We start from the raw sequence: 26,480 nt of genomic DNA, 5'->3' as shown, positions 1-26,480 counted from the left end.
TTGCTCATTTAATTGCAGGTTATCCACCACCTATATTCATATTCCAAGACTGTGTTATTTTGGCTTCTATGTATCATTCCACTTTTGGTTTTAATAATGACAAGGGGGAGTAGGAATAGAAGGGAAGAAAAACAAGAGGATAGTGGTCCCCATATGGGTGACCCAATGTATGATGAGGAGGAAAGGTTTGAAGAGAAAGGGGATAAACCTGAAGGGAACAACGAAACACTAGAGGGGAAAGTTGCATTGACACCCTTGTGGAACCATGTGACCAAACTTGAAGGGGGGGAAGGTGGTGGAAGCTACAAATTTTTGTGCCCTCGTGGTTGTCATGGAGGAAAACCATTTAGTGGTTCATATACCCGCGTGAGGAGGCATCTTTGTGGGGTGATGGACAATGATAATAAAAAGGGTGTTGTGGGGATACAAATTTACCCAAACATTTCAACTGAACAAAGAAGAAAATACTTCCAAATAGAGGAGGTTGCACAACAAAAAAGCAAGAAACAAAAAACTCAGTCTGAATGAAGTGCAACCTCTAGATTTGGTAGCTCATCTCCACATGGCACTTCTAAAAGCTCTAAAGGTAAAGGAACAATAGGGAATTTCTTGAATGTTGTTGGAAGGGATGCTGTGGATGGAAAGATAGTCTGATTTCTTTGTGCTTGCAATGTACCATTCAATGTGCTTCGCTCTCCCTATTGGCATGAAATGGTAAAGTCCATCAATGAAGCCCCAAAAGGATACAAATCCCCCAACTATGAGAAAGCTAGAATAGTGATATTAGAAAGAGAAAAAGCAAAGGTTCAAAGAGCTTGACAAGTTTTACAAATGAATGGGTGGATTGTGGGGTATCCATTGTATCAGATGGGTGGACAAATATTAGAAACCAACATTTGATAAATGTTCTTGATGTTTCTGCTAGTGGTGCAGTATTTATTACATGTCATGACTCCTCCTCCATCAATGCATCTTCCCAAAACATTGCAGATCTCCTATTGCAGTCAATCAGAGATGTTAGTTTGAATAATGTGGTTCAAGTGATCACAGATAATGCAGCGAATTGTAAGGTAGCAGGAAATTATTGGGCGTACTCATCCACACATCTTTTGGTCTAGGTGTCTGGTGCACAATGAACCTTTTGTTGCATGATATTGTGAAGCATAAAGAATGAGGGTGGATTAATGAGCCTTACAGGAGAGGGAAGCAACTCATTAAATTCATCAGAGGACATACAAGGGTAAACTACTTCTATGGAACTTACTCCAAGTTGCAGTTGATTAAACTTGCAAAAAAAAGATTTGCAAGTTATTACCTCACCTTTAGGCAACTAGTGAAGGTGAGAATCGCTTTAATTAATATGGTGATCTCTGAATCATGGGAGGAAATTAACACTGATAGAGATGGTGATAATGTAGCCAAGGACACTATTCTTGACATGTTCTTTTGGTCACAGGTTAAATATGTTTTGCAAATCACCAAACCAATTTATTACATGATAAACTTTGCAGATTCATAACGACCAATAATTGGGGAGTTGTATGAGCAAATGGATAGCATGTTGGGGCAAATTAAAGACATTTTTGAGCCTAGAGATATCACCTTGTACAATTATATTCGTGCAAAGGAGGAAAACCGATGGGAAATGTTAAATGTTCGATTCCATGTATTAGCATATGTTTTGACACCTAAATATTATCATCCATCATGGCTTTCAACACCAACACCTTGTGAAAATTCTATCACTGCAGCAACTGATTTATTTTTCCTACTTATTCCACAATAAGTTATTTATGAGATTACTTCAATAAACATTAAAATAAATACTGTTGCAGATATCACACTGTAATACAGAAACAAACATATGCACAAGAATTAACACATTGACACAGATATTTTGGACAACAGTCCCCGGAAAAACCCAATGTGGGAAAACCGGTGCAGCAAGGGAGGATTTTATTATTCAACAATTCTTTTGTACAACAAGGTGCCAAATTGGCTTATCCACAGAGAGAAATAATTCTCCAGCAATTCTCCCAATCCCAGCGGCATCCCGGCTGACCTCTGCATGGCTCTCAAACCCTCTGCATCAGCCCCTACTTGGTTGCGTCAGTCCTGGGCCTCTCTGCATCACTCACGCAGGCCTAACAAGTGACTGCGCAGTCTTCTGTTGCCTCTGCGTCTGCCTCAACGCTGATCTCCAGTCGCTGATCCCGCCTCTCTGCTCCGTACTTGCTGCCTCCTAACTGCTCACTAGACTATTGGTTCAGTTTCTCAACTAACCCCACTCCAGAAATTGAACTGACTGGTCTCCCTCAGTGTGTTCTCCAAGTGTGTTCCCTAATGTGAAAATCATGTCACTACAGCAACTCATTTACTTTTCCTACTTATTTCACCATAAGTTATTCATGAAATTACTTCAACAAACATTAAAATAAATAATGTCGCAGATATCACACCGTAATATAGAAACAAATATATGCACAAGAATCAACATATTGAGACAATTATTTTGGACTAATGTCCCCGGAAAACCCCAATGTGGGAAAGATGGTGCAGCAAGGGAGGATTTTATTATTTAGCAACTTTCTAGTACAATAGGGTGCCAAACTGGCTTACCCACAGATAGAAAAATTTTCCAGCACTTCTTTTGAACCTAGCATAGGCACTACTGACCTCTACGTCAGCCTGAAACCCTCTACGTCAGCCTACTGAGACTCTCCGCAGCCTCTCTGGCTCTCTGCGTCACTCCTGCAGCCTTTGCGTGGATGACGCAAACCCTTCTGGCTCTGCGCAATCTCTGTTGCCTCTGTGTGGCTCTCTCTGGCTCTGCATCTGCCTCTTTTGCCTCTGCGCTGATCTCCTGTCTCTCTGTTCTGTACTTGCTGCCTCCTGACTGCTCTCCAGACCACTGGTTCAATTTCTCAACTAACCCCGCTCCAGAAATTGAACTGACTGGTCTCCCTCAATGTGTTCTCCAAGTGACCCTCAAGCCTCCTCTTATACTTTTATCGTTGACAAATCAACAGCCGAGATCAAGTCCCTAATCAACGGCTAAGATTAGATATGGCTTGATCCATGTCTTTTGGACCATTCTAACACAGTTTCATATTAATACACATTAATATTTTATTTTCCCTAAGTTTAGACTTAGGGACTCCATTAAAAATATTAATTATTTTAATATCTCCTAAACTGTTTACAATCTGCCCAAACACTTTCTGGCCATTGGAGATCTCATGTGCCCCAACCTCTCCACTAAATTTCGTGGCTAGAGCACATCTGATGCTACCCAAAATCAACACTCCCTCTTACTGAGGACTGTGCTCTAGTAATACTCCTCACTGAGTATCACCCTGATCATCCGGCATCAGTCCCTGTGATGATGTTAAGCCTCCTTGCCCAACATCCTTTGCACTGCTACATCCTGTATTACTGCCCATGACTCTGCTACTGCCACTGTTGCAACTGTATGACAGCTCCCTCTACATCCGTGTTGTTGTTGGTCCTTTCTCCCAACACTGCAACTCCCTCTGCATTTGTGTTGTTGCTGGTCCTTTCTCCCAACACTGCATCTGCACTGCAACTCACTCTTCATTCGTGCTGCTAATCACACTACTTCTGAAAGGGGTTCTTTACCATCCCCGGCATTTCCCTAAAGTAGTCAAATTTTGGCTTTCCAAGGGCCTTGGTGAGGATATCTGCCACTTGTTCTCTTGTAGGTGTGTAGCTCAACTATACAGCTCCTCGTTGGACACAATCTCTGACAAAGTGACACCGGATACCAATATGCTTTGACCTATCATGGAATACTGGATTCTCAGAGAGTTTGATGCAACTCTGATTATCACACATGATCTTGATCACCTCCATATTTCTTTTGAATAGGTTCACCAGCAGTTTTCTAAGCCATATGGCCTCACACAAAGCTGTGCTTGCTGTCATATATTCTGCCTCAGATGAGCTCAAAGCCACGGACTTCTGTTTCCTACTGCACAAGGAGGTCATTCCTGATCCAATGTTGAAACAGTACCAAGGGTACTTTTTCGATCCACTGAACTTCCTGCCCAATTTGCATCAATAAATCCACTCAACCTGATATCCTTCCCCTTGGTGTATGCCCATAATCAATTGTTCCCTATAAATACCTAAGAACATGTTTGGTTGTTGCCCAGTGTGCCCTCTTTGGTTCCACCATGAACTGACTGAGGGTGTTGGCAGCGTAGCAAATATTTGGCCTGGTATTGACCAGATACATCAAGGGCCCTATGAGCTGTCGGCATAGGGTGGGATCGACATCCTTGTCTTCTAATGCATCAATCTTCGTCCAGTTGGTGATCATTGGCGTAGCCATAGGTCTACAGTCTCCCATCCCAAACCTTTTCAGGATCTCTGTAGCATACCTCCCTTGCCCAAAGAAGATTTCTCCTTTCTACTGACAAACTTCCAACCCTAGGAAGTAGTGCATTCGTCCTAGATCATTCATATCGAACATTGTGGCAAGATTCTTCTTGCACTCCTTGATAATTCTAGATGATCCTATCAGAAAGAGATCATCCACATATAATACTAAGATAAGTGGCTCATTCTCTATGACCAGATAGTATAGATTCGGATCCGAGTCACTCTTGACAAACCCCATCTTCTGCAAGTAGCCATCTATTCGACCATACCACGCTCTCGGTGCATGCTTCAACCCATACAAGGCTTTCTTCAGTCTGCATAAATGAGACTTCTTCTCATGAGTTTCAAAGCCTTCTGGTTGTTCAATGTATACCTCTTCTTCTATTACCCCATTCAGAAATGTTGTCTTCACATCCATCTTGATGGATCTCTCATCCCATCTGAGTTGCAAGAGATATCACAGTCCTAATAGATGTATACCTGGCCACCGAGGTGAAGTTTTCCTCATAGTCAATCCCTTCCTTTTGAGCATACCCCTTAGCCAGAAACTTGGCCTTGTATTTCTCAACATTGTCATCCGCAGCATAATTGATCTTGTAGATCCATCTTGAACCTACCAAAGATACCAAAGATCTATCTTGAGGCCTTGATACCACCTCCCAGACATCGTTCACCATTATGGAGTTATACTCCACCATTGCATCTAGCCAAACCTGATGTTGAGCTGCCTCCTTGAAACTGGCAAGCTCCCCATCCTGAGCTACTAACGTTTGATACCTGTCTGACTATTTTCACTCCCTCTTACTATTCCTTGGCTCACCGATGAAGTTCTCTGCATCACGCAGAATCTGACGAAGTTCTCTGCTAGTTCTTCCTCTGCCAGCAGGTGCTTTTGTTCGCTCCTCCTCATCCTGAGAATCTTCCTGACCTGAGGAAGAATTCTTCACTTCCGTTGGTTGAAGAGGCATGACCAACGGATCCTCTTTCGACTGCTCCTCGGAAGGCATTTCGCGAGATCTTCTGAAAGCTCTGTCCTTCATGAACTTTACATCTCGTTGTACTACTACCTTCCTACTCCCTGGAACATAGATTCTATATGCCTTAGCATTCTCACTAGATCCCACCAGATACCCGTTTTCTGCAGCCTGCTCCAGCTTCTTCCTCTTTTCTTAGGGTATGAGGCAATATGCAAAACTCCCAAATATCCTGAAATGACTGACTTCAAGCGTCTTCCCAGTGAAAACTTTCTCTGGAGTAATCTTGCCCAAAGCCCGATGAAAAGTCCTCTTCTGAACGTAGACAGTTGTGTTGCATGCTTCTGCCCATAGGAATTTTGGCAATTCCTGATCATACAGCATGGCCCTAGTTGCTTCTACAATTGTCCTATTTTTCCTTTCTGCCACCCCATTCTGCTCCGGATTGTAGGGAGCTGTCCACTCTCTTCTGATGCCCTCCTTAGCGCAATAATCAATGAAGTCCTTATCGACATACTCTCCACTATTATCTAAGCGCAAGACTTTTATTTTCTTACCAGTCAGATTCTCCACTAGAGCCTTGAACTCCTTGAATCAACAAAAAAACTCATCTTTGGTTTTCAGAAAAGAAATCCAAGTTTTCCTCGAGTGGTCATCAATGAAGGTAAGGAAATACTCGGCACCGCTGAGAGCTTTGACGGACATAGGTCTGCAGATATCTGAGTGTATCAATCCTAGTACACTCTTGGCCCTGTGTTTGCTCCTAGGAAATGCCGCCTTGGCATACTTTCCTAGAGTGCATCCCCTGCATACATCATCTCGTTCCGTACTCAGATCCGGAACTCCTGTTACAGTGCTCCTGAGAATTCTCAGAGCTCCATGGTGCAAGTGACCCATCCTTCTGTGCCATAGTTTGTTCAAGTCCTTGTCCCCATGACTGCCTATTAGTGCCATTGGAGATTCTAGTTGTAATCTATACAACCGATTACTTTTGATCCCGATCTGCACTTTCTTTTTCCAGCTCGGGTGTTTGACGTATACCTTTTCCTTGATGAAGTAAACATCATAGCCCTTGCCTTGTAGTTGTGACACAGAAAGTAAGTTCATCCCCAATCCTGGTACATGCAGCACATTTGTGGCACAGAATCGCTCTCCTGATTCTGTTTGAAAAACTATGGTACCCTTTCCTACTGGAGTACACTTTGCCTTGTTCCCCATGGTGATCTGAAAGTTCATCTTCTCTTCTCGATATTCTGAGAAACACTCCCTGATTCCCGTCATATGCCACGAGGCTCCACTATCTATATACCATACTTCTGATGATGCAACACTAGTCATGCACGCCACTTCTTCCAACCTAGAAGCCAACAAAGAGAAATCAAAATCTCTTTCTCTTGTGCAATCTTCTGAAAATCTGCGTGAGTCCCCTGAGGTGGATGCCTCTGCATCGTGGTCTGGACCCATAACTGATTTTCCCTTTCTGTCTCTGATTACTCGCTCAATACCATGTGAAAATTCTGTCACTGCAACAACTAATTTACTTTTCCTACTTATTTCACCATAAGTTATTCATGAAATTACCTCAACAAACATTAAAATAAATATTGCTGCAGATATCACACTGTAATACAAAAACAAATATATGCACAAGAATCAACACATTGACATAGTTATTTTGGACTAATGTCCCCGGAAAAACCCAATGTGGAAAACCGGTGCAGCAAGGGAGGATTTTATTATTCAACAATTTTCTAGTACAACAGGGTGCCAAACTGGCTTACCCACAGATAGACAAATTTTCCAACACTTCTTTTGAACCCAGCCTAGGCCCTATTGACCTCTGCGTCAGCCTAAAACCCTCTGCGTCAACCTACTGAGGCTCTGCACAAGCCTACTGAGGCTCTGCGCGGCCTCTCTGGCTCTCTGCATCACTCTTGCAGCCTCTGCGTGGATGACGCAGGCCCTTTGGCTCTGTGCAGTCTCTGCTACCTCTGCGTGGCTCCCTCTGGCTCTGTGTCTACCTCTTCTGCCTCTGTGTTGATCTCCCGTCTCTCTGTTCCGTACTTGCTACCTCCTGACTGCTCTCCAGACCACTGGTTCAATTTCTCAACTAACCTCGCTCCAGAAATTGAACTGACTGGTCTCCCTCAGTGTGTTCTCCAAGTGACCCTCAAGCCTCCTCTTATACTTTTCTTGTTGACAAATCAACGGCCGAGATTAAGTCCCTAATCAATGGCTAAGATTAGATCTAGCTTGATCCATGTCTTTTGGACCATTCTAACACAGTTTCATATTAATACACATTAATATAATAATTAATTATTTTAATATCTCCTTAATTGTTTAGAATTTGCCCACACCCTTTCTGGGTATTGGAGATCTCATGTGCCCCAACCTCTCCACCAAATTTGGTGGCTAGAGCACATCCGATGCAACACCTAATCAACGACTAAGATTAGATTTGGCTTGATCCATGACTTTTGGACCATTCTAACACAGTTTTATATTAATACACATTAATATTTTATTTTCGCTAAGTTTAGACTTAGGGACTCCATTAAGAATATTAATTATTTTAATGTCTCCCAAACTGTTTAGAATCTGCCCAAATCCTTTCTAGGTATTGGAGATTCATGTGTCTTAGCCAATCCACCAATTTTCGTGGCTAGAGCACATCCGATGCTACCCCAAATCAGCACACCTGGGGGGAGCAGGAGAAAACCACACCTAGATCCAGAGGTTCACGAAAAATATATGATTGCATTGAGTAAATTAGTCCTTGATGAGGAGGCTGCCATGGTACGGAGACAGTTGAGAAACTATACGCTTAGCACTAATCCATTTGGGAGCATGCATGCAATTAGAGATCGAGAGACTTTTTCTTCTCTTGAGTGGTGGAACATGCATGGAGGTGCTACTCCACTTCTACAGACTTTGGCATTGCGGGTGCTATCACAGGTGGTAAACACTTCTTTTGCAAAGAGGTGTTGGAGCTCTTATTCTTTCATCCACAGTGTTAAAAGGAACAGGTTGAGTTTAGACCGGGTAGAGAGCTTGGTTTATGTTCATTACAACTTGCGATTGTTGTCCCATTACTATGATGATGCAAAGACTAATAAATACCTTAAGGTTTGGAACAAAAATCCATTGGAGCCCAATTTGGAGGATGGAGTGTTGCAATTAGAGAAATTAGAGGATGCTCTTATTCAGGTATGTCCATTGTGGTATGAATTTTGCTTATAAAGCATTTCTCTAATTCTTGTTTTTAATTTTCTTTGTTAACTAGTGGTTTTTTTTTGTATGAATTTTTTGAGCGATTCCAAGATGATGATGATCAAGTTGAGATGCCACCCCCATCTGGTCCCTTGGTTCCTAGGTTCCTTGGTTCAACACCAACAGCAGGGCTTCGTCTTCATCAGTTTCAATCCCACTCCCACAACTTCCACAGGCACCTTCTTCATTGCCACCACGTAGAGGCCCACCGCCACGTTCTCTTCGTGGTGGAAGGAGAAGAGATTAGTAGATATATTTTCAATTTACTACTTTTGTCATAGATTAATCATTAGACTTGTAGGCTTGTTGTGAATTTGAACCTTTTTGTCTTGGCGGTGACCAAATGGCCTATTTTGTAAACATTATTATTTGAATTTTGGACATGACTAATATTCACAGTTGCTCACTTGCTATATAATATGCTTTATGTTTTATGTTTTATAATATGCTTAAATGTTTCATGTTTTATGCTTAAAAATTTAATGTATGTTTGTAATTGCTAGAATATAGATGGTTGATGCTCGAATAATTAATCATTGATGTACAATGGAATCATGGATGCCATATCTATTTTGATTTATGTAAAAATATGCATGTTTCCATGTCTTCTCCAACTAATTTGGTATTTGGGATGTTTGTTTTGAATATAAACGCAAAAAAAAAATATAAAAATATTATATATATAGTAGATGCTTCGCTTCCTAGATTTTTGGAAAATGACTCTTCCGTGTCCCTGCTTCGTACAGCGTTGGTTCAGACATCCATGACATTATTATCCGCTGTAGATTCATGTGCCAAATACAAGAGGGCCGAGACCCTAGGAGGTTGTATATATGCTGGAACAGGCCTGAAAAAGGAGGCTGCATTGCCTCCGAAATTGAATGCAGGACCTGTAGGTTTCATGCATCTAAAGGAGGGCCATTGTGCTCACATTTATGCGCAGAGATGCAAATTGCAGAAACAGCAGCATGGACTCGTATGACATGAAGGCTAGAGGGCAATCTCATGAACAGAAAGGCTAAGTGATGGACTGTCTCAAGGGATTGGTGACAGAAGTGATATTCTGCCCTAGAAAAGTCAAGCGATGACTGTGTGAGGGCAATCCTTGATGCCCTAGAACATTGTTCCTATGTGTCCTCGGTCAGAGAAGAGAGGCACAGATCTGGTTCAGATTGTGAGTAATAGGACTGTGTAGAAGGCAGATTCAAGGAAGGGTTGTTCTTAAGGTCTAGAAGAGCAAATCCACAAGCACTAGTTAGGGTTGTTCAGTGCATACAAAGTCTCATGAAGTCTGCTCAGAGAAACTGTGTGCTTCACTTGGATCTATGCATAAAGGAGAGGGTGCCGAGTCATCCAAAGAGGCCAAAACAAGCCCAAGTTTGAGGACTGTGTTAAGGCCACAGTGATTAGGAGGAGCGGTTGATCTCTGTGGGATTGTTAGGCAGAAGTATAACCTCAGAAGATGAATCCAAGTGCGAGTAGAAGTGTGAGTTGTATGGAGAGAACTAACAGTGATGTTAAGCAGCCTAAGGACAGTCAGTCATGGACTGTTAGTGGCAGTGAAGAAGCCTTGGAAGAGGGCAGACGCATGGAGCTTTTCAAGGGTTGTAGCAGCAGTATAGTGGAGCCCATGAACAGTTATAAGGAGGCAGACTATTCACTGTTAGGTGGCAGCATAATGAGCCCTAGAATCCCAGCCATCTTTTGAATTTTGGTTTTCTTCCTTTTCTTTCATTGTGGCCATGATATGCTTTTTCATTTTTTTAGCTGCATCAACCTCCAAGGCATGTTTTCTGACCCTGAATAGACATGAGGGAGTGCCAAATCTCAATGAACCAATGACAAGTTAGACCCGAAGAACAGAGGTGGTATATGGGGTTTGTAATGTGGCATGGAAAGTGTCAAGTATGACGTAGGGGATAATGAACACGCTATTTCAATATAGGTTTTCCAAGTAGTGCACCTCTTATAACCCTAAGGTCTCAAGGGAGGTCCCACTAAATTAGGGCTAAAGATTAGCCCCCTGATAAGGTGAGAGAATAGATTTACAATCAAGATTGGTCAATCTTCCAAATCGCCCCTTTATCCATACAAAAGGCCCAAAACAAACAAGAATAAGCACCCAATTGCAAAATGATCAAAGTACCTTTTGAACAGAAACTCACCTTCATCCAAGAGGAAATGCCGAATCGCGAGAGGTATGTGGCTGATGCAAATGGCGGAGGAAATGCCATCATCATGAAGAAGTGAATATCAGGGGCTGCTGGCTGGTTAGCTATCCAGTTTGCTGTCAAATGTAGAGAAAAGTTTTCTCCTATGGGGTACTCATTTTGGTGGATAACAAAACTCATGGCCCTCAAGCCAGTCTTCATTCTAGCTCTTGAAAACGAGATCACACAACTTCAAATTTTAGGTGATTCCCTCTTAGTTATAAAAGGGATGAAAGGAGACTGTATTCTAAGGAACTTCTTACTTCAGCCTTTATTTCGGGACATTAAGAATTTACAATCAGCTTACTCTCATATCTCATTTGCACATGTCTACAGGGACAAATACACAGAAGCTGACAGGTTGTCCAAGAAAGGATTGGAGCTGCAAGAAGTAACCTGGGAGGTCATTGAATCCAATCAAGGACCGCATTCTTATCATGTTCATGAACCCTGGACTAACCTCTTTACTGTTTCACAGTTTTCAGATGAATAACCTGGATGCAATTGATGTTTAGCCTTGTGTGTTGCTAGACAGTTTGGGTACTTGTATCTAATTTTGTCTCTCTTCATAGAGCATGGATCATATGTGCTGGGAAACATGACTGCAAGATAGCATTCTTACCTAACTTTGCTCTCTGAAGGAAGATTTTTGAGAAAGGATATACAGCCATTTATGTAAATGCCTTTAAAGGCAGTCTGAAATACCTATTGGTATCTACTCCTGTAATTTTGTTACCTTAAAATTACTAGATTTTTTTCTTCAGAGAAAAAAGACATACAAACATCTCAAAGAGAACATTCAAGCACCTTTAAAATCCCAGAAATCACCCAAGTATTTATATCGATAAATATTATATTGTGAAGGACCTGAAAGTTCCAAGTAATATGTCAGTGAGTTGATGCAGGTGAGAACCAAAATCTTAGTTAGTGTTTATATAACATTTCAAGTTGGGAATGTAAGATGCACTTTCATGAGATAATGATGATTATCTAAATCTCCTATTTTCCAAATCTATATTGCCTCATTGTTTTATTAGGAAGAGTTCACATTCTTGTTTAAATTTTTCTTTCAAGGTCTCCCCAGTATATCTGCTTATCTTCTTTCTGCAAATATTTTAAATTCTCAATATCTGATGACCAGAATATCTAGCTCCTCTATTTTCTCCCTTTCCTATTTTTGAAAAAAGAAAATAAAACCATTAAATTTGTTCTCAAGTAAATGCCGAATTTGGAATCAAGTGCCAAGTACTAAAACCAACCTTGCATGAAAGACCTGCTAAATGCAGACGTGCAGCAATTGCAGATGCCCATTTGCCTGAAGCTGCAGTCAGACCTTCAGGATTTGTCTCAGTTTTTCCATCTGTAGGTGCTTCACCTAGTTTGGAAACAGCAAAATAAGCCAGCACTTGACTTGCATTTACCAAACCTTTGCTCTGCAACCAAGGCTCCAGCATCCCATTCTGGAAAAATACCAAATCTGCTGAAATGTTATAACCTCTTTAGTATCTACAGAAAATCAACTTTATAACCTCTTTAGTATCTACAGAAAATCAACTTTATAACCTCTTTAGTATCTACAGAAAATCAACTTACTTTTTTCCCTAGCCAAAATATGATGTTCCAAAAAGCATTACCCCTCTGACCAAAAGAAAGTAACTCTTCTTTTAATCCTATGAACACCCCTTGTTAAAAAAACAAGTTAAGGAAAGTCATCAGTAGATTTTTCATTTCTTTCATCTACTTCATTTTCATTCTCCTTTTATTATGATTCAAGGGAGTAGAGGGAGGAGATGGGGAGGAAAAAAGGCAGATAACAGGGCTAGTGATAGGGTGGGCACACAATCAGAGAAAGGAATGGATTATCTTAAAAAGTTAAATGCTCTCTCTCTCAGGTCTAACAGCTTTGCATCGGTCAAGACTCAAGACAGCTTGTCCAAAGATTCAAGTTAACACCCGATAGATGTCAAGGCCATTCACATCATGCTCATTGCTGACTACAACATAATAATCTGGGAAAACTGAAAAGGAGTCTAGAAGTTACTAAACAGAGTTTACATAGGAACTCATACTTATATTTCTTGACCATCAATTTTTCTCAGTATCATAGTTTCTAATTTATTCTTACTTCGCATAAAGTTGCAGTATTTACACCCTAATCCCTAACTTGCTCAAAAAAATAGTTGATTGTTCTTCCTGTTTCTAAATATACTTGCAAACTCCAATGAAACAAAAAGAAAACAGATTCGCAAGTCCAACTCCCACCCTTTAATGATTCATACTTTTCTTTTCAAGATAAACTCTATAAAATATTGAGAAATATAACGGACGATGAAAGTTGTCAATGAGATCAGGACTCAAAACCCTTCACTGCACAGTGACTCAAGACCTATCTTGCATGAAACGTCTAACAACTCGACATTTCAGGTCGTATTGGTACCCGAAATGCCAAAACAAGGATGAAACATGGGCATCATGTAATCATCTATGAGAGTTAATATAGACTTGGTTTTCCTACTAAATTGTCATCTATGGGTCTTATTCCTTTTTTTTCTTGCAAGATAATGTGTTATTCACACACACACACACACATATATATAGATATTATATATATGACGTTTCGGCCAAAGTTCCCATTTTTGGGAGGTGATGTTTCTACATGTACCCACTTCAGAAACTCCGAAACATTTCAGCATTTTGTGCAACATAGCGCAAGACCTTCCTAGTTCCTAATTATTCTTCGTCCTATGAACCTTCAGCTACATACAATGCAGCCAACATCTCTAAACATAATAAAACATTTATTTGGAGACAACCATTTATAGCAAGGCACCTTTAGGTTTTCATCCTTACATTATGGACAAATTGTCTCCAGTGATTATTATTTCACTACTGGAAATAATCTATCGTGAATTCGAAAAATTATCATCACATTGAAGATTATTCAATTGTTTTGCCCTCACAGTGTTTTTCATTATCAAGCAGACCCAAAAATGGAAACATGCATTACCTTAGTTTCCTTTGGCATTATCCTCATTCTCAAATATTGAGTTAGCCAGGGAACATCACATAAAGTTGAAAGTTGAAACTGACTCCTTATCAGATGCATTGCTCTTGCCATGTAGAAGTTTCCATAGATCTCATCCAAAAACAATCGAAATTGTATGCACAGCCAATGATCCTTCCTTTATTCGAAGAAACATCACATATGGATAAGGTTACATGGTGAAGCCACATGTGGGGGGGCATTACGGGGGAGAGGGCTCAACAGCTGGAACGCTAGATGTTGATGCCCTGTTTTTTGTTCTGCCTTCCCACGCCACCATTAATGGGTCGTCGGAGTTGGTGCCTTTGCTTTTATTTTCTGGGTGCGGCTCCATTTTGTTTGTTTGTGCACCCTTTTTGGGGTTTTTGGTAGTGTTTCTTGCTTGTCGATGTTGCTGCCTGCTGCCTCCTGTCATCATCGGTTGGTGCGTCGCTCTCTGCATTGGAGTTGTGGTTTGTTGTTATCGTCTTTAGCATCAGTCTGTTGTTTGGGGTTCTGGATTTTTGGGGGTTTTGGTGGATTTTTGCAGCCCCATTCTCTGCCATGTTGTATCTGCAAGTCGTCTCGCTGTCATCGAACATTTATTCGTCGTCACCACCTATGTTGGGGGAGTTTTTGTTGTTGTAGGCTCCAGTGTTGTTGCAGTGTTAATGCTATGGTTGTTGGGGTTCATTGCCCACTCATGTAACATTTTGTTGCCCGAGTCTAGGCTCATTTGTATGGTCTCTCTGAATTGTCTGGGCCCTACTTTTGTTTTTCCTTTGGTCTTTCCTTAGACCCTAGGGTTTAAATGTTTGTCTAAAATGTGTAGCATTTTTCCATCTGGAATGGTCTTCTATTTTTTCCAGATGGTGATTGTTATTTTCTCAGTCTGTATCCTAGGAATGTGTCTCCGCATATGCAAAATGTAATTTGATTCCTCTTTGATGAATAAAATTAGGCGTCTTTTTCTATAAAAAAAAATGGATAAGGTTACATGATCAAGTGTAGAATGCTTAACAAAAATGAATGAGTTACAAGATTACAAAAAAAATAAAATGCTTACAAAAACACTAAAACCAAGAATATGTTAAAGTTAAACAATAACTAGTCCTGACCCTCAATTGAACCCAAACTTGCATAGACAATGGTTAAAAAGGCTTAGGGCTCCCTATTAACATTTGATGCAATTTATCTATCATGATTGTTGATGCTTGTCGCTCAGGTAGGTACTTTTGCACAGGTCTAAGTGTATAGACGTGCACAAGTCGTCTAATCGACCTTTAACCTTAACAATGACTTTAATTATGAAAATAATTGAATTTTTTAAGATAAAGTGAGTTAATCTAATAAAATGCAAAGGTTATTTGCATTAATGAATTAGATTAATCTCAACCATTGATCTCAAGTGATGTTGATATCTAATCTCAACCGTCAATCACTTTGGAGATTAGGGTTGTGGATTCAGTTAATAACTCAAACTTATAAAAGGAAGGCTAGGCTAAGGGAAAAGACACATCTTCAGAACAATAGATAGTGAGAGTGAGATCCCAATGATTGGGTGAAAAAAGACCTTCATCCAATGTTCAGGGTTCAAAAAAGAGTGCAAGGAGCAATAAGGGAAGAATCCAAATTAGTCAGTAGATTGAAGGATGGATCAAGGGTTTGATTAGCTAGATTATTTCCTAGTTTATTGTTGTATTTCTATTTTCCTCAGAGGGTTATTTTCCCAAGAAGGGAGCCCTTGTATGCTATATACTTTAATTAATGAAAAACAAATTTTGAAGGGCATCAATCTTGTGTGCATCTATATGAGATTGGTGCTTTTAATTTGCTTCCACTTTTATATATTATTTACGTGTTAAAATCTCAGTTGTGTTTCTTATCCAACAGATCTGATCTGCTAGGAAGTAATTAACCAACTTGTTGGGGTCAGAAATTAACATGGTATCAAATCATTTTCTTTGAAGACCGATCTCTAAGGATTGCACAATCAAGGTATAGGCATCACAATGGGCGCACACAGTTGGGCTAGCGGCCATATAGATAAAATAAAAAATTATTGTAGTAGTCGTCAAAGGAGAAATCAAGGTCATACGCAAGCACAAGGAAGATTCATAAAACAACAACTATCATATGGGCCATATTCGAGCGCCAAGAAAATCAACATACAAGCTAAAGCAAAAAATAAATAAAAATAATAACAAAAAAGGAGAGGTGGTTGGTAGTGGAAAAAGGTGTCATATCCAATCGCCAAAAAGGAATCTACACGCAAGGGAAAGCTAGATGGAAGTTGTAGGAAATTTGGGTCAGGTGTGAGGGCTAGTGACAATACTACAGCTAAAGCAACCATAGCTAAGATCCACAGGGGCAACCACAAAGTCGTAGGCATGGACATCGAGAGCCAATCATTGTCAATATAAGGTCGAATTGCCACAGGAGTTTTCCAGATTGTATGTACAACAACACAAGTGAGGTTTGATCGTGCGGCAAGCGAAACCGCAAAGGAGTCATAAGGGATTTGACACCGGCATACGAGATCATACGTAGCCATAAGGACACACAAGACATAGTCAAAGCAACACAAAAACATACAAAGGACGTACAAGTACAACAACAACACATGAGAAGGTACAGTTGCCAAAACAAGAGTTTCATAGCTAAATTTGCCACAAGCTACAAATTAGCCAGTAGTGATCAACTGAGGTCACTCTTCAGAGGGAGAGAGGACGACCATATCAGTCAAGAGTTTGGCAGCAACTAAACTTTTGTGGGTGTTTCAAAGGGACCAAAACATAGACCCACAAGGAGATATTAACAAATCTATAAACCAGTGACATTTACTATTTCTTGTGAGAGCTAAAAGGACTTAGCACAAGGAAAAATTATAGATCTAGAAATGGTAACAACTAGTTTGAGATTTGAAGATGAGTTTTGATCCATAAACTGTTATGGATATTCCACTGGACAATTTGTGACAACAAATCTAGTGAAATTATGCTTAAAAATCCAAAAATATACACTATGAGGGTTTATTTCTCTTTAGATTTATGGATCTATAAATTATTATTTATTGCATATGCATGCAAATTATAATTATGCAAAAAATAGAGAATAGAGAAATAAAAGCTCACAAACCACGATTGACACAAGATATAACTTAGGAAACCCTTTCGAGAGAAAACCCCACTAGAAGGTGAGGCCACTCTACTCTCTTTCTCTACATAGAAAATGGTTGTAAGTACAAATAAGTAAGGCATGTGACATATTGGCTACTGCAATGCACAAATCCTCTTTGTATGCTCTCTCCCTATCGCTCTCAGCCACTCTACTCATCTATTGAACAAATGCACTAGAAAATAATGGAACCCCTTTTCCTCCTAGTGGCTCAAATATAACACAGCCTGATAGCCTACTAGTGTTTAGGTTTTGACTCTCTCAGCTCTTCAGTAGAGTTACAATATGGAGTCTTCTAGAGTCTTCTTCTTCATGATCGCGTGGCTAGCCCCCTTTCCTTGAGTAATGGGGGCCAACGTGGCATCCTCTCGAGTTATGGTGGTGAAAACAAAAAGGTCAACTTCCAACGCATAAATTTTGCATACAAATTCTAATTGAGGTGATTATTGCAACGTTGGAAAGGTCTTTGTGTGTAGAATATGAAGTGTGGTGCAAAAGCAACAAAGTTTAGCCCCCCGAAAAATGTCGTTTCATGCCTCAAAATGCTCCTATAAGGTTTCAGACCCCAATTTGCCAAACTGGGTCCCACTGATTAAAATGGTCCTATGAGTTGATTCCTCCACTTTTTCCATTCTAAAAGCATCGAGATGAATGAAAAATGATAAAATGATCCAATATGGATCACACATCTCCAGTTCGAGAGGCTTTTGGTTTCAAAAAGCTTCTACTGAATGAGGTGAGAAAATTTTTCCTCCACCATCTCTTGAGTGTGCCATTTAGCCTTCCCTGGAAGTTGTCCTTTCAACCTAATCTACCAAAGGTCATGTTGCCCCTATCTTGTAGTTCTAGACCTATTTTGCAAAACAATATCCTATCTCAACTTTGCCTAAGCATCTAGTGCCAAATCCTCTACTAAAGTTAGGACTTGTTCCTCTTCCTGATCTAGCATGGAAGGCTCATAGAGTTTTAAATTCTTTACATTCACAACACTAAGTAAATGCGCATAAATGGGGATAGACTAACTTTATGGGTGTTATCTCCCACCTTTTCCAATATTTTAAAGGGAGCATATCATAGAGCCTTGATTTTCTTATCAGTGCCTTGTAACCTCTCATTATCCAACGATAACCATACTCAGTCTGCCACCTTGTGTTAATTTTCAGGGTTGGATTGTTCTATGTTGAAGATAATTCAACATTTCATATAACATTCACCCCATAACATTATAACATCATCAACAATTATGTAGAGAGAACAATAACATCAACAATGCAACAAGACAATAAAGGAACAGTAGAAAAAAAGTAAGCACAATAGAGACACTAGGATTTACGCCATAGACCAGGGCAAAACCCCACAAGGGGGAAAACCCAACCAGATTCTTCATCTACTAGATGTTCATCAAGTGTTCAGTTGAAATACAATGTTCAATGAGAATGAGATACAACAATCATATCAGGCCTCTTAGGGCCAACCCAAGTCAATTCACAACTTCGTTTGTGAACTGAAACAAGTCTAAGGGAGTTGCTATCATATCATTGTCACATTCACTATGAAGATCACTGTCAAGAAGATCAGGGTCAATGTTATGTCATCCGTCAAGGTCACTGCTATCTCTGCCATGTCATTCATGAAGGTCATTGCATCAAGGTTACTGTCAAGATCATTGTCATATAAACAACAAGGCCATGGCATATATCCAAATCCAAATAATTGTTATGTAACAGGGTCAATGCCATTGTCATTGAAAGTCACTGTCATACTAGGTCATTGATATGCCAAGGTTCTATGTTATATCAAGGCTCATTGTCAATAGCTATATTAAGATCATTCTTATGCCAAGTCTATTATCACATCAAGGGGCATTGTTATATCATTCACGTCAATGTCATTGTCATCATAGAGCCATAAATCAGATCTGTTAAAATATCATCAATACAATTATATTATCATGTGAGTTTCCTAAAGTGTCACTGCTAGCAAATATAGAGAAGTATGCAAACCACAATGTGAGCCATGAAATGTAGAAGTATCGTAAGTCACAGAGTATAGAGAGTCATTAAGGTAATGCAAATTCAAAGTATATGAAGTCACTGTAGAGTATGAGGGAGCCACTGTAGGTTAATAATGAACTATAGGGATATATTGCAAACCATAGAGTATAATAATAGCGAGCCATGTTGAAGAATGCGAGCCATGTATAAAGTGCAAGCCGCAAGTAGAGTGTGAGCCACTTGTGCAAATAGACAATGCCACTAAATAGCCTATGATGTGATGCCACTGTAATGATCAAGTGAAACGACGTCACTAAGTCGCCAAATGGTGTGATGCCAATGTAATGGAATCTGAACCCACTGTTATAATAATGTGATGTTAAAGCAAGAGCCAAATTACTATGCGAGCAAGAGAACTATGTCACTGTGTGAGCCATACATGAATAGATCCAATCACAAAAGAGAAGTGAAACAAAATGATGTATGCGAGCCACTGTAGCATTACGAGCTACTGTAATTACGAATATGATGTCACTGTATTTATATAAGAATCTGATAACATGGTATAGGATGTGATGCCAATATATAAGAATGTGATGCCTATACATATATATATATATGAATGGGGTGCTACTGAAACCAAGCGTAGGAGATTGTGTACCATATGAACCACAAATGGTTGCTTGCCATACAATCCACAGATTATTGTTGAAACGTGCAAACCACAGATAATATAGAGAAAGCCATGTGAATAATAATTGAGACATTGTAGTGAGCCATTACAGAATTTAGTCAACGCGCTTTTGCAGAGTGCGAACCAAACAACCCTTAGAGATGAGCCATTACAGAATTGGCAAGTCTCAAAGCCTTAGAATAATGTGAGCCTCTTCTTCACTGAATCAAGTTGAGTGATGATATAATGAACATTTGACTTATATTTATACAATGATGAGGTGCTACAATTGACCCTTTCTAGGGCATTCCATAAAGCGGACTTGTACATTTGGAGGGAATAATTCAAATTCGCTTATTTTAATATTTAAATATATCTCCAAATGTTTTTATTGTAACTTGCCCAAGTGGAGTTGTCACATTAAGGAGGAGAGCCCACACATTAATAATAATAATATTTCTTTAACCAATGTAAATTCTCTTTGGGGCACGATGGCTTTCTTTGGGGCAGAAGCGTTTCCCTTTGGGGAAATTCGTCCCAACGCTGCCAAAATTTCAACACCTTGAACGACTTCTCTATTTTGTGTTGATCATGCCTGGCCTTGAATTTTTCTTGTGACTTATGTAGTGTCTCTTGTTCTTGTATATGCATTTGTCTAATCTTCTCCATAAATTTGTCATCCCTCAAGGCATCCTTTGAAAAATCCTTCCTCTCTCACTCTTCTTTGTTGCCCATATGCTATATCCAAAGGTGAAGGTGGCAAACATCCAAAACAAGTTTCAAATGGGGAAATGGGGACTTACCAGTAGAAGTGTGGATTGTTTTGTTATAAGAGTGTTGTATATATACCAGATTTTCATTCCAAATATTTAGATGTTTCTGATTGCAACCCCTCAAAAGCTGCACCAAAATCATGTTAACTACTTTTGTTTGCCCATTTGTCTGTGGATAGAATGTTGTAGACCTCTTTAACTTCATGTCCATCTTCTCCCACAATGTAGTCCAAAATGCACTGAGAAATTTGTGTCTCTAGCTGAAATGATGCTCCTTGGTATCCCAAAGTTCACCTAGACCTATCCAAAGAACAAGTTCGTTGCTTCTTTGCCCACTGATGGTATAAAAAATAGGACATCAGAACAAACATCTTGCTGAACCTATCAACTACCACGAGTAGGTAGTCATGTCCCTTCCTAATTGTTGGTAAACCTCTCACAAAGTTCATCGAAATGCTTTCCCAAGGATGAGTGGGTACAGCTAAGGGACGATATATACCCTATTTCTTGTTACTATGTTTTCTAATACAGCAAGCATGCATCCTCTTATAAACCTAGCTACCTACTTTTGCATCTTGAGCTAATACACATACCTCTGCAAGTTGGCCATTGTCTTCCCTACACCAAAATCATAAATGCCCTACAACTTTGGAGGTGTGAGCCTCTTTAATCAGCTACAATCACTCACCTTTAGGAAAACATAATTTATCCAACCTATAAAGTAACCCGTCCTAGAGATGGTAGTCAATTGTGTTGTCACCATCGTGCACATGACTTTGGCTCTACAACTGCTAAAACACCTCCTTGAAGTCCTCATCCTCTAAATATGCCTCTCTGTATGCATCATGGGTGAATGGCTCCATGCACATCAGAGCTCCCAAAGTTGTGATCTTTGATGTGGGTGGCCTTGAAAGCATGTTGGACAACTTGTTTATGTTTCCCTTCTTATACTTGATCACTAGATGAAATTGTTGTAAAAACCCCATCCACTTGGAATACTTGGTTTGTTGTAGCTTAATCTAGGCCTGCAAGTATTGTAGTGGTTGGTGATCTATGTGTATTACTATCTCCTTTCCCATCAGATAGTGTTTACACTTTTTCACAACGTGCACCAAGGCATAGAGTTCCTTGTCATAAGTAGGGCCGTTATGAAATACTTCAGAATGGTAGCATATAGGTCTTACTCCCTGCTCAAGACTGCTCCCATAGCATACCCACTCGCATCTGTCTCCACTTCGAAGGGCTACTACAAGTTCAGTAATGTCAGACTTGGTGCTTGACTGATCTTCTTCTTTAGCTCCTCAAAGGCCCTCTACTAACCCTTTCCCCATTGGAAACTCTTGTCATTTTCTATTATGGCATGGAGTGGTGTTGCTATCGCTGAAAATGAGCCTATAAATTTCCTCAAGTACGGTGTTGCCCCAACGAAACTTCTAACCTCAGAAACAATAGTAGGCATCGCCCATTTCATGGTAGCCTCCATCTTGGCAAGATATATTTCAACTCTCCCCCACCTATCTTATACCCTAAATACACCAAAGATTATTGTGCAAACTAACTTCTTTAGATTTGATAGCAATTGGTATTTCTTTAATGTCTTATACACCTAGGTCATATCTGAGATGTGCTCCTCCAAGGTAGCATTGTATACTAGTATATCATCCAAATAGACAATAACAAATGAATCTATAAAAGGGTGCAATATATCATTCATTAACCTCATAAATGTAGTTGGTGCATTGCATATAGGTCGAATGGCATGACTAACCACTCATACAAACCTTGCTTGGTTTTGAAGGCAGTCTTCTAGATATCTTCTTCTCTAACTTGAACCTAGTGATAACCATACTTTAAGTCCAACATGTTCAAGTATTTTGTTTGCGGCAAATGATCCAGCAAATCATCTATTCTGGAAAGGGGTACCTGTTATTGAGCATAATTTTGTCCAATGCCCTATAATTTATACACATTTTCCAAGTCCCATCTTTCTTTGGCACAATGATGATGTGTGACCCACATGGTGATGTACTCAGTCGAATGACACCCTATTCCAATAGTTGCTACAATTGCTTCTTCACCCCACTTCTATAACAAACTGGTTGTACAACCCAATGTTTAGGAATGGGGATTTCGGCAAAAGCTGGATCTCGTGCTCCACTTCCTTCTTAGGTGGTAGCCCTTTAGGTTCCTAGAACACATTCCTAAATGCCTCTAGCAACTCTTTCAGTTGTTGTTTGTATTTGCTAGGACACCCCTCCAAAGATGCCTTTGCTCTTACTGACTCTTCTACAGACCAATTCTCCAAAAAACAGTAAAACATACTTCTTACTTGAACTAATCAATTTCTTGGCTTGGTTGGCACTTACCAGCGAAATCGTTGACTTGCCTTTGTGCACATTGATAGTGAATGATTTTCCATCCTTGATGAGTCAATATTGGTTGGCTCTCTGCATGAAGACTACATCCCATGTGTACATGTAGGGACTTCCAAACACCACTCAAAATACATCAAAGGGGACTACCTCTAGTTCTACTTCATTAATAAAATCAACACTGATAGCAAATCTAATTTTGCATTTTTTTTGTTACCTTTATCTTTACATCCTTATTTATCCATACTAATGGATACGAGCTCCGATGATCACAAACTTTCAATACCAATTTGTTGACCATCTTTGCTGCAATGAGATTCGCTTGCATTCCTGAGTCAAATAGAGCATCAATCTTTGTCTTCTTGATTTGTATCTTTATGTGGAAGAGTTTGGTCATTTCCTTCTCTTCATGTTGCTAAAGGATATTCATATTCACATCCTCCTGCACTAATATACATACGATCTTCTCATCCACCTCCGAGTTGGTTTCAACCCGGTTGCTTGAATCAATGACCATGGGATCCTTCTTCTTTGTATCTTTCTTCTTGTTCTTCGGGTTATGATTTGGTTGCAACTTCCAGCACTTCTCCTCTGTATGAAAGTCAATGTTGCAGTGGATGTAGTGGTTGCAATGGTTGTTAGGATCTTTGCACTAATGCGTTGTGGCTATTGTCTTTCTATCTTTCCCCATTTTCACTTCTTTTTCCCCTCCTTAGAAGCGTCCTAGTGCTCCTACTTCAGTCCACTTGATTGCTCTTTCTTTTGGCCTATGTTCTCCAGGGACTATGCTTGTACACAGGCCTCGTCCACCAATCTCAGCGTTAACAGCATCACTCGCTTTCGCAAATGGCGATGTAAACCCCCTAGATACTTGAGGAGTACATTAGGATTCTTTGGGGAGATATCCAGCATTGCGACCATCTTTCGGAACTCTGTGGTGTACTCCTCTACATTCTAAACTTGCTTTTACTTTAAGTAGTGCCACCGATCCTTTAGCCCTCTACATACCCAATACAGTAAAATTGGTACTTTATGAGGGTTTTAAAGTCCTCCCACTTAGTCACTAAAGGATCTCCCTCCAAACTCAAGGTCTCTGTGTGGCTTTCCCACCAAGTCAGAACATGGCCCTCTAATTTCAATCATGCAAATGAAATCTTTTATTCTTCCTCTATATGATGAACACTTATATAAACTTATAATTGCTACAACCAGTGATTTAGCTTCAGATCATCGATCTCATCTTGGTACGGTCTGATATCAACCTTTGCTTCCACTTTGAACAGGGATTGTGAATGGTTTACACCACTCGAATTGGGTTATTCTTTTTCAGGTCCTTTATTCAGCTTGTTCTTTGTTTCTTCCCGATCTCCTACTCTCCCCTTTGATCGAACCTCTACATTAGAACCCCCATCTTTCGAATAACCCAAGCTTATTAGTTAGGGCCACCATGAGGAGATTCACTTTATGGTTTATATCTACAATTTGTGCTTCTAGTTGCGAAAACCTCTCCTCTGAAGGATCACAAGGGTTATTCACAAATTCGTCCGCCATAATTGGGGTTTTGTGACTTTTGGCTTAGCTATTCTAGATCCCCTACAAATCTCCACAATATACCCAAAGAAACCTGCTCTGATACCAATATGATCTGTTAATTGTCATGGATATTCCACTAGATTGTTCGTCATAACAAATCTGATTAAATTTTAATTAAAAATCTGAAAAATCTACATTATGAGGGTTTATTTTTCTTTAGATTTATGGTTATTGTTTATTGTGTATGCATGCAAATTATAATTATGCAAAAAATAGAGAATAGCAAAATAAAAACTCACTAACCACGATTGACACAAGATATAACATGGGAAACCCTTTCAAGAGAAAACCCAATTGGAAGGTGAGGTCACTTTGCTCTCTTTTTCTTAATAGAAAATAGCTTCAAGTACAAAGAAGGCTTGTGGCTTATGGCCTATTAGACTGCACAAATCCTCTCAGTGTGCTCTCTCCCTATCCCTCTCGGCTACTTTGCTCATTTATGGAACAAATGCACTCGAAAAGAATGGAACCCCTTTTCCTCATAGTGGCTCGCTTATAACACAAACCAAAACCCTATTAGTGGTTAAGTTTGACTCCCTCAACTCTTAACCAATGTTCCAATATGGACTCTTCTAGAATCTTCTCCTTCATGATCACATGGCTAGCCCATTTTCCTTTAGTAGTGGGGCTGATGTAGCATCCTCTCAAATTATGATGGTGAAAATAGGAAGGTCAACTTCCGAGTGGCATAACTTTTGCATATAGACTCTGATTGAGGTGATTCTTGCAACGTTGGAAAGGTCTCTATGTATAGAATATGGAAAAAAAAGATAAGGCGTTAAGGTGGCAAAGTTTTACCCCCCAAAAAACGTCATTTGATGCTTCAAAACGCTCCTAGAAGGTTTCAGACCCCAATTTGCCAAACTAGGTCCCATCAATAAAAATGATCTTGTGAGTTGATTCCTCCACTTTTTCCACTCTAAAAGCATCGAGATGGATGACAAACAATATAATGATTCAACCCAGATCAAGTTGGATGGAGCATCTAACTTCCTGCCTTGGAAGGTGTTGACCATGTATATGTCAACAATTCCAAGAAGCAGAGTACACAACAATGGACAAAAAATTTCCAAGTCATCGTGATCATTGCAATCCCAGATTTTGCAATTTCATTGTAAAAATTATTCTAGTATGACTATGAAGCCATGTAAAAACACCTAGGTAAGCCTTTGATTCTTAACAAAATATTTCACTCTATAGAGTTTTTCAACCTCCCTAAATTATTTGTGTTTTTAAACACGAATAGTTAATAGAGCTTTTCTCCCAAGCATCCCCCAACACTAGGGTGAGATCCTTTGATAAAATCTTAGGTAAGTCTTACTGATATCGTGTATTTTTATCATACTAGATCATGTGTCTTGAGTCCCAGAATTTGGTTGTCTCGAGGTTGTGTCGATTGTAAAATTCCCCCAATATGGGTAATTGATGTAATATCTTGATGTAAAAGTGTTGTCTAAGAATATTTTTGGTGAATAAATACTCATAGTTAGACACCATTGCCAAAATATTTTTTAGACCAACTTAGAGGGTGGAAAAATATGTGTAATCCCCTCTCGAGTCTTTTATTTAATTTTATGGAAAAAGAAATATAAATAAATAAATTAGCCAGGAATTGTCAAAAAATAAAATGAGAGGTGTTGTCGCACAAAATGTCTAGGCACCTCGACAACGGCTTAGAACGGGGGCTGTCACACTAATCCCCAATCCCTTCGTTTGAGTTGTCTCCCAATAGCAAACTAAGGGTGGTAGACCCTATAGAAATGGAGTGAAATAAATAGTTGGGAACCAACCAGTTCAAGAGACACAACTAAGCAACCAATACTTGTTTAGAATGCGCAAGATTTTGAAGGATTCAATTTAATTTAAGGAAAATGATATCAGTGCCTTGTGGAGTCAACTATCTTGCGAAGGAAATAAAGTCCAAGTAAAAGATGGGAAACTGTTGTTGAATGATTCGACTATCTTATATGCAAATACAAAACTTAAAGCTATGTGAAATGCAAGGACTTGGTTAA

The 26,480-nt window shown here is 39.7% G+C and overlaps 1 protein-coding gene across 1 annotated transcript in view; it reads right to left on the bottom strand.

Moving 5' to 3' along the window:
* Positions 1-26,480, bottom strand: part of LOC149244187 (nuclear protein) — a 152,029-nt gene that overhangs the window by 85,215 nt on the left and 40,334 nt on the right. The window contains exon 2 of the mRNA XM_089374757.1: positions 12,121-12,338. Within this exon, the coding sequence (XP_089230883.1) occupies positions 12,121-12,338 (218 nt within the window). The remainder of the gene's footprint in view (positions 1-12,120; positions 12,339-26,480) is intronic.

Source organism: Pinus tabuliformis, chromosome 8 (assembly GCF_031772625.1).
Source record: "Pinus tabuliformis cultivar Carrire ecotype Pingquan chromosome 8, CPIR1, whole genome shotgun sequence".
Classification (NCBI taxonomy): domain Eukaryota; kingdom Viridiplantae; phylum Streptophyta; class Pinopsida; order Pinales; family Pinaceae; genus Pinus; species Pinus tabuliformis.
The sequence above is the reverse complement of the archived record's forward strand: the minus strand, read 5'-3'. Positions and strand labels throughout refer to the sequence as shown.